General features: G+C 35.8%; 1 protein-coding gene across 1 annotated transcript; it reads right to left on the bottom strand.

Moving 5' to 3' along the window:
- Window positions 1–353: 353 nt before the first annotated feature.
- On the bottom strand, window positions 354–1176 carry LOC113628668 (28S ribosomal protein S15, mitochondrial-like). Its single transcript, XM_027122486.1, is given in 1 exon segment — window positions 354–1176. A coding segment is annotated over 1 exon segment (780 nt). The 5' UTR covers window positions 1162–1176; the 3' UTR covers window positions 354–381.
- Between the last annotated feature and the right edge of the window lie 12374 nt (window positions 1177–13550).

Below are 13550 nucleotides of genomic sequence, written 5' to 3' on the forward strand. Positions count from 1 at the left end.
TTGTAAAGAGCATCATTTTAAATATTATAGATTTTTAAATTCATTTTAATAACATTTTATATCTTTTATATGTCTTTTAATAACATTTATTAAAAGAATGTAGTATTATAATAAGCATTCCTTCTGACTGAAAGTTAATAAAGTCATTTGAATTTTTTGTAAGAGTCATATATATTGCAAATATACGTCTTCCAATTTTTAAGAAGGCAAAAGCTTTCTTATAAGGGGCCCCATCTATAATCCTCATACATTTGCCTATTTATCTATTTGAGAAATTGATATTCAGTATAAAAAATTTAGTTGCTATTCTTATTACCAAATACATGGCTATGAGGCAAAGCAGAAGATATCCCTTTTTTTTTTTTTTTTTAATTTTAACATTTATTGGTTTTCTTTGATTGCCTCTGGTCCAGTTTTGGAAGGGCTCTCTGGGTTCTTCTGGACTTGTTTCCGGACTGCTGCAGCTGCAGCTTTTAAGGCCCTGTTTTGCTTCTCCAGCTTTTGAGCCTCTTGGAAAACCCGAATGCACAGAGCCTTTTTGGTCACCCAGCGGCGGTGGGTTTTTCAGTAGTACAGAGGGGGAAAGGTGTACTCAATCCCCAGCTCCCTGCATGTCTTCTCAAAGACAGTATAGTTGGTCTTGCGGAGGTTTTTGAGCAGCTTTTTCCTCTGGTCAATGCTCATCATCAGATAGCGCTTGTGGGCTTTGTCCTTTCGATGTTTCTTCATGTGTTCTTCACAACTGCGGATCTTGACAGTCAACGCAACAATTCGAGCCTCCAGGGAGCTGGTGTCCTTAGGCTTTTCCACGACCTTGTTCATCAACTGCTCTTTCTTGATTTTTAGCTTCTCTTTCTGGTTGGCCATTTCCAAAGATAAGAGTTTTTTCACGACATCATCAACCTTCTCAATTCCAGGGATGTCCTGGTAGTCCTTGAGCAGCATAGAAGGGGACAGGTCATCTTCATGGCTGGGCTGGACTGGTGTCTGGGTGGCATATCTGCGGGTGGCCCAGAGGATAAGACCTCCAGGACTTGAGCGAAGGTCCCGCTGGATGGAGAGAAGCTTGGCGCACCCTCCACCCAGCAGCCCGAGGACTGGGGCCTGAGTCACTGCCTGGGTCCGAATCGAACTCAGCGCCCTCCACGCCGCCCTCAGCATGGTGGCTTCTGACCCCCGAGGGACCCGCTCCACTTAATCAGAAGAATAAGTGGAGTGTTGAGAACAGTTGGAACTTAAAACACCATCTTTTTTTGATCAAAGCAGTAGCAATCCTGCTCAGATTCAAGAGCAGGAAAGAGACCCCTTATCTCCATTAAAAGAATGTAAAATAGTTTGCAGCTATGTTTTTGCTTGCTTGCTTGTTTTACTTTACCCGTATATTATTAAGGAAATTGAAGCTGCAAAATTACAGGGTTGAAGCTAAGGTTTTAGGGCATTTAGAAAAGTATATTTAAGATGAGGTTTGTTTCCTCTGTGATTGTTTTCCTTAATTTCTCACTGCTGAAGAAACTAAAAAAAAACCCTGTGAACAGGAAGATACAGTATGTGAGGCTTGATATTTTCCTGCCTCAGCTAGTGGTCTCATTAATAAAGTTGTATTTGGTGGAGAGAGAGGCCGTGGACAGGCACAACAAGGCAGGCTTATGGTCATTTTATTTGACGTTTTGTGCATCTTTATACATGCAAAGTGTTAAAGTGTTTCAATTAAATATTTTAGTGAAGAACTGTAAAAACCAATTTAGAAACCTAAATTGAAGATGTTTCCTTTGTTATTCAACATATAAGCTGTTAGAACAGGGTCTTCTTTCCATAAAGAATTGACTTTAAATCAAATACTCAACATTTGTAGAGCTCTTTTTTTTAAGCTAGCAAAGTAATTCAATTATTCTAATTATATCATAATTCTGTGATCACATTTTTCCTACTTGCTTGAATTAAAGAACCGAATTTCAAACCCTTTGATATGTGAGTGCACATGTATTCATATTTCTTATTAAATTATATGTATACAATTGATTGATACTTTTAGAAGTCCTCTGATTATGATTTCTTCAAAGAAGTTATTAAAACTAGACAATAAAGGTCATTTTGTGTATTATTTGTGTTTACTTTCTATAACTATAGATCACACATAATTTATCACCCTGTGTTGACTCATTTGATTTTCAAAATAATCTCTATTTCTAAATTATTTTTCTTTTGATTTAAACAATTTACCTTCAGTTTACATGAATTAAATTGTATGAATAGAATTCAGAATACATACTCAAATCATTAGATTGTTTTGTATCAAAACATTTTTATTACGGTAATTATCTTATCTCAAAATGACCTATATATGGAATTTTATGTATAAATTATTGCTGGATTTATTTTAACCTAGTCACAGATATTCATACTAAGGACATATTTATTAGCTCACTTTTTTGTCTTTGGAGTTACATTTTTCTGATATCACTTCTCTATAAAACATAAATAAAGAACTTTCAGAACATATGTTGGAAGGTGAAAAAAATTATTTCTAAGTATAAAACATTTTTAATTTCAGATTTATTTGTGTAAAGGGTTAAGGTTATATGAATGTCATCTCTTTATGAAGTACTACACTCTAGTTTTATTACTAATGCTACTCTTCATCAAATCAAACACTGCATATGGTTATAACATTGATTTCTTAATTTTATGAAAATTGTCCTACCAACAGCTGGTCTCTTGAACAAATGAATATGTCAATGGCTGATTACAGATTAATGATATAGCTATTCTTCAAAAGTGCAGCATTTCTCATTCAAAATTAGCGTCATAGTAGTTTAGAATGCTTATTTAAAAGGAACACTCTTTAACTTATGCATTTAAATATTTTTGTTGATATGAAATTGAATGCTTTTGAAGAGCATACACACTTTAGGAGGAAAAAAAGAACTGAAAGAATTTAAATTTAGGATTATTGAAAAGCACATCTGCTTTGAATGTGATGATTTATCAAGATCAGCATGAAGCAACTGCTAATCAAATTTGCCTGAAGACATCAGACAATACTCTATTATCAGACAAAATTATTTAGGATCATTTTTTAAATGTTTATTCAACTTGTAAAAACTTAAAAGTTGAGTTAAAAATCTGAAATTCTCCTTACCAAGCATATTCCGAAAAACTTGTGTCATCATGCATTTAAAATGATATGGAATGCTAATCATAGCAATAGTTTTCTTACACTTTGGGATACTACAGCAACATCATTATGCTACAGCAATTTCTGAAAATGAGTGTTCTTTTACCACGTTACTTCTTGGCCTATCGGCTACTGTTGTAAATGATCTAACTACCCATCAACCATATATTTGAAAAATGTCTTTTATATTGGGTCCCAATGGTTAGGTAAGCAATGACAAAGGTAATAGACAGAATAAAATTAACAAATAAACCTAGTCTCAGTGTTAATACCTTGAATGTACCACTGTGATGCTTCCCAGTTTTGAAGAATTTTGCTTTTCTTTATTACTGTGATTGACATATTGAAAGCTGAGTTCTTTGAAATTCGTATCACCTGACAGTCGGTTTGGAGAAAACTTTACTGATACTAAATACACAATGTATTGAATGCACATAGATAAATAAAAGTCCTCCAGAACTGAAAAGTCTGCTAAAAAAAAAATGCAAGTAGATGAATGTGCTCCAATAAAAGCTGTCTTTTCACAAAATTAGTATTTAAATTCCTATAGATTTTTAAATTTCCATTTAAGCAAACCTGTAAGTTTTAGTTATTGAAGCATGAGTTTATTCTGTCACATAATTGTTCTACAATTTAACTCTAGCAAAAATGTCAGCTGAGATCACAAGAGCATTTCAAGGAACTTAAAACAAACATACCAAAAACATGGTTATTAATGTAATCTTTTGTATAGAAGACAAACTTTTCTAAGTGTGTGTCTCACAAATACCCCAAAACTGCCCAAGCTGATGAGTAACCCACACACTCACACACACATGCACATACTCAAATTATTCAAGTTAACTGTGAGTTCTTAGGTACTTGTGCAGCAGTCAGGCTCCATAATCCAAGCTCTGAAACTGTCGTTGGTCTAAAATAGTCTAAATGAGGTGACTGAGGAATGGGAAACATAATTTGACCAAGGTCACACGATAACTAAGTGGTGGAGCCAGAAAAAATACAATTTAAAGAGAAATTTAAATACTTAGAACTGAATTGTTAACCCTCTACTTGAGGACTTGAGTATTATTTTTGAAAGGCACTATTTCAGTCAGTTCACACTACTATAAAATATATGTAGACTGAGTGGTTTATAAACAATGGAATTTATATCTCGCATTTTAGGGGGCTGGAAATTGGATACTGAGCTGCCAGCATGGTCAGATTCTGGTGAGGACCCTCTTCCAGAATGCAAATTGATGACTTCTTGTACCCTCACATGGTAGAGAGAAGAGAGAAGAATCAGGCTCTCTCCTGACTCTTATAAGGGCAATAATCACATTCATGAGGGTTCCACCCTCACTACCTCATCTAATCCTAGTTATCTCCCACAAGTCCCACACCTCCTCATTCCATTACATGGGGGGTAGAGTTTCAACATATGAATTTTCAGGGGAACATACACATTCAGTCTATAACAATCCATATTCTATACATTGAAAACAACATAAGAGGCCTTTCTCACCTTCTGAGATGGCCCACACTCTGTGGAGTGTGTTTCTCTCTAAATAAATCCACTTCTTATTCATTACTTTGTCTCACATTGAATTCTTTCTGTGATGAGACATGAAGAACCTGAGCTTCCTTAAGTTCTGAAACCAGGGAAGGATGATTCTAAGAGGTCCTCACAGCTGCACCTCTCTCCACTGGCTAAGCTGGTACCCTCCTGGGCTGCTGATAAGATCTGGGACCCTCCCACACACTGACTCAACAACCTGCTTGCTCCAGGGCTAGGTGTGACCTTCCTACTGGCTGGGAAGGGTCCCTGAGTGTTGTCTTGGGAGGGTTCTTGATGGCCCTTAAAGTTCTGCTGGAGCCCATATAACCAGATGCTGCTGGGACCAGCTGAGGACCAGACCCCGCCCCCACCGTCACAGGATCTTAGTTCCCCACCACGATTGAACCCAGGCCCACGGCAGTGAAAGCACAGACTCTTAACCACTGGACCACCAGAGAATTCCGCTGGAAGTTCAGCATTGATGCAATGATATTACTGATACCCAGCCTACATTCAGATTGTAAATGTCTAATAACTTCATATATGTGTAAAAAAGAAAAAAACAAGAAAATTGGAGGAAAATACTGATTTTAATTATACTTTTTCTTGTAAAATTAGATCTAGCAAACCTATAATTAATATGACTCAAGTGTTAGAATTAGAGCATAAACCAGAGCAAAAAATAATACTTTGAGCATAAACTAAAACAAACAGGTATTCTTGTTCCACTTAAAAACATAACATGCTCATATCTTGGGCTATGGAGCTTGGATTATAATTTCATAATTTTGGGTTATCTTAATATATTTTAGAAAACCAGAAAAAATCACTTGCAAATATATGGAAAATGTCATTTAATTATTAAAATTCTTTTGTATGCACAGGTGGTATTTTTTTATATACTATTTCCCACTTAGACTAGAAATAGCCATAAAAAAAACCCTTGCATTAAATACACAGCTACACTTAATGCTTTCCAATTATGTTTTTCTCATTTTAACTTTTTTGTATTTATGCAAATACAATTAATTATATTGAATAAACTAATGATATACAATAATTCTTAACTTAGCATCCTAAAACATGTATAGTTTTTATCATATTAGTAATTATTATAATTACTTTAGTAAGAAATATTCTCAATAGTACAAGATTCAAGAAGCTTGAGACTCAAGGAAAAACAAATTCAGGGGAAAATTAGGGGTGTAAAAGCCACATATATAGAATTAGAGAAATCTTTCAACTGGGCTACCATATACAGTTTGCTTTGAAGCTGATAACAGAGACGTTTTCTATGAAATAGTCTCAGATTCTTAATTCATTACTTTAGAGAAAAGCTTTATTAATAAATATCAGGGAAAACTACCCCCCACCTATTAACAAATCATTCTGCTTTTCCTCCTAGAGAAGAACATGGTTCTAGCAATATACTTATATTTCTTAAGTAGAACAGTGATAATTTCTCCAACAACAGAATCAACATGGAATCAACATGGATATTTATACTCACACGATCTATGTGTAAGTTTTTTTATTTTAAAAATACATAGTAATATTTCTATCACACTTTGATGTTTGTAAATTTTCTTAAGAGAATCTTATATCATCTTCAATGCTATACCATTACTACTAGTCATTACGGCCTATAATATGTCAAGTAACTAGTTCTTACAGCAAGAACTGGTTAGGTATGGAAAACATTGTACTCTGAAATTAAAAATAACCATAAATGCATATGCATACAGCCTATATGAGTATTAAAATAATTATATTTATATTTTATACAATTTTACTTTTCTCAGAAAACTTACACATACACATTTTATTTAATGTGGATTAATATGCATAATTTATTTGGCCAAGGCATTTCACAAACAGTTTGTACAGCTGATAAAAGAAACTATGTGAGCATGTAGATGCCAATTATGCATTTTTTGTATCAGCTACTCTTAGTGCTTTAATTTCAATGTAAGAGCACCTTGTAAGGGTCAAATGTCTTGCCTTTATCTGTCTGTTTCTTGCTTTCAAAGTGTTTAGTTTTCTTCTCTCAACTTTAACTATAATGTTAGCTGTGGTATTTTCATAGATATCTTTTTATCATGTTGAGAAAGTTTCCATTTACTCCTAATTTACTGAGTATTTTTGTCATAAAAGGGTGTTTAAATTTGTCAAAAATTTTTTCTGCATCTATTGAGATTATCATGTAGTTGTTTTTATTTATTCAATTAATATGACGTATCACATTTATTTCATTGCATTCCTGGGATAACCCCGATTTTGTTAGGGTGTATAATACTTTCTATATGCTGATGAGTTGACTATTCTAGTATTTTGTTGTGAACACAGCTTACATCAGTTGCATCCGCCCCACCCAGTACACTGATGGGCAGGGTGAGCCAATCAGTGCCCAGGTTGGCACCACTCAGCACGTGGCTCAGTGTTCACTATCACTGCTCAGGGGCCCCTACTGCACCACTGCTGTGAGCTCAGCCCCCGGGGCATTATGAGATCTGAACCAGCCGGAGGTTCTGGAATCTTCCCAGCCAGTGACTCTGGAGGGCCTGATTTACTGCCTCAGTCAAACCTCTTCAGTTGAGGTTTATAACTATTAAGTTACAGAGTGGCAGCAGCCAAGGCAAGTCCATACATGCAGCCCTTCCACCTGCCCTGCGTGTGTGTCTCTGCTGTACCAAGGTGGTTTTTACATTTAAAGTAGAAAAAAAGCTAGACAGGAAGGAAGAGAGGGAGGGGCAAAATGTTTCTTTTTAAAAAATGGAATCGTCTTTAAGGTCATTTTTTCTGAGGTTTAATCTGGCCCCAAGGAGGCTCCCCTCAGCTGTCTTTCTGCCTGATTCTCTCTGTTAAAATATGAGTTGGTCGAAGTTTAGATTGTTGCTCTAGTCTGTTGTTACCAGACTCTTCTTAATGTTTCCTACCCAAATTTCCACTGTTTTCAAGTGCCCTGATGCTTAAACTTCCCCATGCTCTGTTCCAAATTCAGCCTGTCCCCTTGGGAAGAGTCTCACAGCTCTTACTTCTTACTGCCTTCCTCTCCCCTTAGGTCAATCTCCTGCACCACTGCTGTGCAGTTGGGATAAGGGCAGAGACAGTGGCCTGACCTCAGAAGGAAACCTCTCCTGTACAAGCAGGGCTCTGGGCAAGGGCAGTAGCTCATGATCCTCTGAGCTTGCCTCTAGGGCATAAAACCTTTACCCTGTGAATAATGTTAAGCAGGGATGTCAGGACTCTATTCTGAGGCTGCAGTCCCTAGAATAGAAACTCCACCATAGGAATTGGGGATAGATGGGGAAAGGGAGCCCCAGATCTCTCCCTGTCTACTGCCTGTAAGAGAGCTCCTGCAGCACAGAGCTGAGGAGGACAGGCAACGCTGATGTCCTCCATCTCCTGGAGAGATACTATAGCCCGAGGCTGGGAACTGGAGGGAGGGAGAGCCCTGCGATCTTGGCCACACCCACCTGTAGTGATGGTGTCATACTGAGCGGCTCAAGTGCCACAGTCTCTGGATATTCTTACCAGTATTTAGCGAATTTATTTTTTTCTGTAAAACATTCTTCTCCACTTGTATGTCTTTAGGGCACTATTCAGAGGCTTTACGTGTTTTGTTTTTTAAAAATAATTTCCACTGATTATGGTTGTTTCTCTTGGGAAAGGATCCTCTGCCATTCCAGATGTCATTAAAGGCAGTTTCCCCCCCCCAAAAAAAAATATACTACCACAAGGAATATAATTATCATTATTGTATTTGAATAATTATATATGAAAAACATTTTGTGGAATGAGCGACTGTTCTCTACAATATATCATGATGTTTTCTGTGTATTAAATAATGAAATAAATGTGAGGTTATTTAGCATAGGAGTTGGCATGTGATTCTTGATAAGTTACTCTTCTTTCTGAATATGTTGGGGGGACATTTTATGATTATAGCTGGTCTGGAATTCATCTTGCCTTCAACAGAGACTTGAGAGGGCTTCTTAAGTTTTCTGTCTTGTCAAAAGCAAACAGAAGTTGCTAGGGAGATTTTCTGGAAATTATAATGTCTCACATTTAATTTGCAAAAGTGTGAACTATGTTTAGTTGCATATGTTTTTATATCAATAATTATTTTATGCTAATGTTCACATATGTATGTTCTGCTAGCATCTGTTCTTTATGCCTGGAGAAATGCATCCAACTAGTACTTCTAATGTTAGGTACTTCTAATACCTCAAAGAACTATGTAGCAAATGCGATAAACCCTTCTATACCACAAGAGTGCCAGTCTCCTCCTAGGTTCATCCCTACACTTCATCAAGCTTAACCAATCCTATCTTTTCCCGACCTCGAGTGTTGCCTGCAGTTTTACTCTGCTTTTTAGATTTGTGCACTGATCTAGGTTTTTCTGCTTTGCCCTTGGAACGTATTTAGTATGTAACCAAGATTTATCTTTTTGGCTTTTCTCACTGTTATCTACTTGTGAGGTTTGATATTAACCCCAGCATCTCCTAACCTACAATGAGAAGAAGTTAAAAAATTAAACTCATCCCTTTACCAACACCCTGAGCCAAGTACCACTTTCCATACACTGCCGATTGTTATACACAGAACAATTTTTTAAACAATATTTATTTTATTGTTTGAGTGGATTATTTTTAATTGCTAGAATTAGACACAGACTTTAAGACACAAACTGGACTATTATTTTTATCTTTAAAAGTGCTATAGTAGTTATAGGGAAGCCCTCCCTCAGAGCTAGAATAACTGGGGTAAAGATCAAGAAGGAGGTGGGGGATAAGCCAGACCTTAAAGGATTCCAGTAAAAGAACAGAATCCTAACAGTGAATTAATTAACATTTGTATAAGTGAAAATCTTAGAATTCATCAAACATGCCAGAGATACTTAGTGACTACAGGATTACGGGTAGCAGCAATGGAAGATAATTTTTGAAAGGCAAGCTGAATTCAGATCGTGGACGGTTTAGGTTTGAAAAATGTAAGAATACAACACATGATGCCACTGCTGTTGCTTTGTCCTCAAGAATAGAGGAAGTTGATACATCAGGGAAATATCAGTGAATATTGTGAAAAACAAATAAAAGAGATGTGGACAGAGCCACAAGTTAGGGGTGTTAGTTGATAAAGAGATAAACAAGGGGAATGGAAAGAAAGGAGCCAGAAGGGAGAAAAGTCATGACAGTGAGACCAACAGACCTTCAGAAGGGAGAGACAAATGCCAGTGTGACCAAAGCTTTAGAAAATAAAATAAGAAAACAAAACCAAAACCAGAAAGTGGTTGATCATGGGGATTTAAGATTTATGTAATTGGTATACAACTGTTTATTGCTTCAAGGTAATATTCTGCACTACAACAAGACCTAAAATTTAAAGTAATAAGCAGAGAATGCGGTATATTGTATCCAGAGATAATGAAACTGCATAGCCTCAAGTGTCTACTGTGAAATTTCCTTTATAAAACATTAATTATATGAACGTGTCACATTAAGCAGTTCTTGGAAAGAATTCTTGTGTTCCACTCAGAAAGGTGAATGGATTTTTTTGCTGCTCTTGAACAGTGCAAATTTAGTTATAATATTGCTTCTCAAGGATTTTACTTTCACGTATAAGGGTTTATGTAATATTGGCTATTAATTCAGGTTACAATTATTTCCAATGGGCGATCTGTTCTTAAGATATATGGAACCGATTAGAAAATCCCTGTAGGTTGAACACTTAATTATGAACAGCTTAATTCATTAAATTTCTCTAAATACGTATAGTCTGAAATGTTGCAGAAGTCAGAAAGATACACGTTCCCATTCAAGACACATGATTTATCAAAACTGCTCAGTGGGGAAAAATATTAAAACTCTCCATATTCTGGAAGTTTATACATTTGGTGAAATGTAATAGTGCTTGTGATTTAGCTGACTTGAAATTTATTAATTTTCATTACTAGAACTAATTATGGCCATTTCGACTTACTATTTCCCTCATTAGAAAGCTCTAGTGTATGCCATCAGTCAATTAATGACTCGGCTCTCACTACCTTACCTGCTGTGTTATAGTAAGTTCATGAGTAGTGAAGGGTTTAAGCATGTAGATAGTTTTGGTTTTTACTACTATTTGTGGGGGAAAAGCAACTAGAGATGTCATAAGATGATATGCATCACTCCCAGGTTTTCTCACGCCTGAAGCTTACATATATGGAGGCACTTTTTAAGAGAAATAAAATTAAAAATGTATTTATAAAGATATAAATAAATATTTGGACCTTGGAAAGGGCACATATAAGTGTGAGGTCCTAAAATGTATGCATCATGATAAATCTGTCTCTAAAAAAAATAATTGTCAGTATGATATTTAAAGGGTGAATTCAATTGCACTGAAGGAAAAGGCTTTATAATGTGGCATACTAGAAAAAGTAGATGAACTAATGCCTTCTTTTTTTTTTTATTAGATCTTAATAAAGTTTGTGGCTCAAAAGTGGTGTATCGGGGTTCCCTGGTGGTGCAGTGGTTAAGAATCTGCCTGCTTAATGCAGGAGATACGGGTTCGAGCCCTGGTCCGGGAAGATCCCGCATGCCGCGGAGCAACTAAGCCCGTGTACCACAACTACTGAGCCTGCGCTCTAGAGCCCACAAGCCACAGCTACTGAGCCCACACACCTAGAGCCCGTGCTCCACAACAAGAGAAGCCACCGCAATGAGAAGCCCACGCACTGCAACAAAGAGTAGCCCCCACTCGCCACAACTAGAGAAAGCCCGCGGGCAGCAACAAAGATCCAACGCGGCCAAAAATAAATTAAAAAAAAAAAAGTGGTGTATCCTTTGATTTTGTATTATCAAGTTAGCTTACAGAATGTTTACCAAAAATTAAAATGTTTCAGCCTTAATACCTGGAATATAATGTTGTAGCTAATAATCAACCCAATGTCATATCAACATATACCCTGGAAGAAAGAGAATACCCATAACAAATATAAAAGCAGATATTACCTTGGTCGGGAACTATTGTAACACACGCATTTGACAAAAGGCAAATATTAAAAACATACAGAATCTTTACAAAGCAATGAGAGAAAAGACAGATAATGACAGAAAAATGAGCAAATGATAGCTCACAGAAGAAATAACCAAATATACAAAATACAAAAATACAATCTGTAGTGACAAAAAGCAGATCAGAAGTTATCCAAGGATGGGGGTGGAAGGAGGGAAAAATTTAAAAGGGACAAAAGGAAGCATTTGAGGTTAATGAAAATGTTTGCTATTTTTGATTTTGAAATGGTTTCATGAGCATATGTGTGTGCCAAAACTCATCAAATTGTACATCCGCCCCCTCCCGCACACGAGTTTATTGTCATCAATTGTACCTGAATACATCTGTTAAAAAAAAAAAAAGAAGGAAGAAAAGGAGAAAGAGAGAAAGAAATAAAGAAAAGAAGAAGTGACAAAAATGGAGAGTAAATAGCATACACTGCTGTTGGGTGAGAATACCTATGTCTGCTCTGGAACTCTTTTATACTATCCTATCTCCTAAGGCTATAAAGAGCACATACCCTATGACCCTGCAATTCCATGCTTGGGCATTTATTTAATAGAAATACAAGTATCTATTCTCCAAATTACATTGTGCTAGAATTAGGTTTATCTTTTGTCTGAACTAGCTAATCTTATATAAAGAGTGCTGTTCGTAATACAGCAAAACTCTAAAGTAATAATGTCCATCATCAGTTGAAAGACAAGTAAATTGTGAAATATTTGCATAATCAAATACTATATAGAATAAAACAAATTATATCATGCTTATACAATATGGATTATGGTCACAAATATTAAGAGAAAGAAGTGAATGAATAATGACACATAAAAATTCAAGGACCAACAAAACTCTTCTTTAGAGATTGGTACCGTGGTTCCCTTAGTGGAGGAGGGAAGTGGCCTAAGAAGACTTCTGAGGTCCCTTCAGCGGGAAAGTCCCTTCCTTGATCTCTTAGTTATCACAAACTTACCATTGTGGTTACTTATTTATGCTTTTTACACTTCTCTTTATGCTAAGCTTAACAATAAAAAATTTAATTAAACAATCATCAGGAGGGAGATGAAGGAAAGAGAAGATTCAAAAATTGTAAGTTTTAGTTTCTTTTTGTCTAATTTTTAAATAAAAGAAACTAAAAAGAAAATGGTGATTGCACACAAAGCAAAGGGACATTTAGAAAGATTAGTATTTTATGGTCATGTTCAATTTAGAGAATATTAAAATATGAGGTCTACTTATGTGTAAATGGACACCTCAAAGAACTTGAACCCAGAAGTGCCTTAGAATGGAACTCATTTATAAGCGTTAAATAACGTGTATGTGTGTTTTGTTTTGTTTTGTTTTTGTTTTGCCATCCACTGCAAAAGCAGTCACAGTGTTTGAATTTGAGCTACAATATTTGCATTTAAACCACAAACATTTCACCTTCCACATAACTGAAAATGAAGGAATTTTTTGAAAGAGAAAATGGGGAAAGACTTTTTAAAAATGAGTTTCTCTGAAATAAAAGTGTCCTAAGCAAAAATTTGACTTAAAGTTATTGTTTTTTTCTTATAAGAAAAATATGAAAGCAGGCCATGGCATGTTCACAGATCCTAGAAAATGGCCCATATGAACTGGGCTTGTCTTGTGTTTGAACAAGCTAGTCTTAAATAAATGGTGTTCAAAATATGGGTGCTTAAAGTTTAAAAGGCAGAAATATGCATTACAATCATCTTGATTTTTTAAACTGAATTCCACTAAAAAAGAATACTTCTACCACATTTAAATAAAACATAGCTGTGGATCCTACAGTATAAG

The sequence above is a fragment of the Aethalodelphis obliquidens genome, unplaced genomic scaffold (assembly GCF_003676395.1).
Source record: "Aethalodelphis obliquidens isolate GAN/ISIS:26980383/991018 unplaced genomic scaffold, ASM367639v1 scaffold24, whole genome shotgun sequence".
Taxonomy (NCBI): domain Eukaryota; kingdom Metazoa; phylum Chordata; class Mammalia; order Artiodactyla; family Delphinidae; genus Aethalodelphis; species Aethalodelphis obliquidens.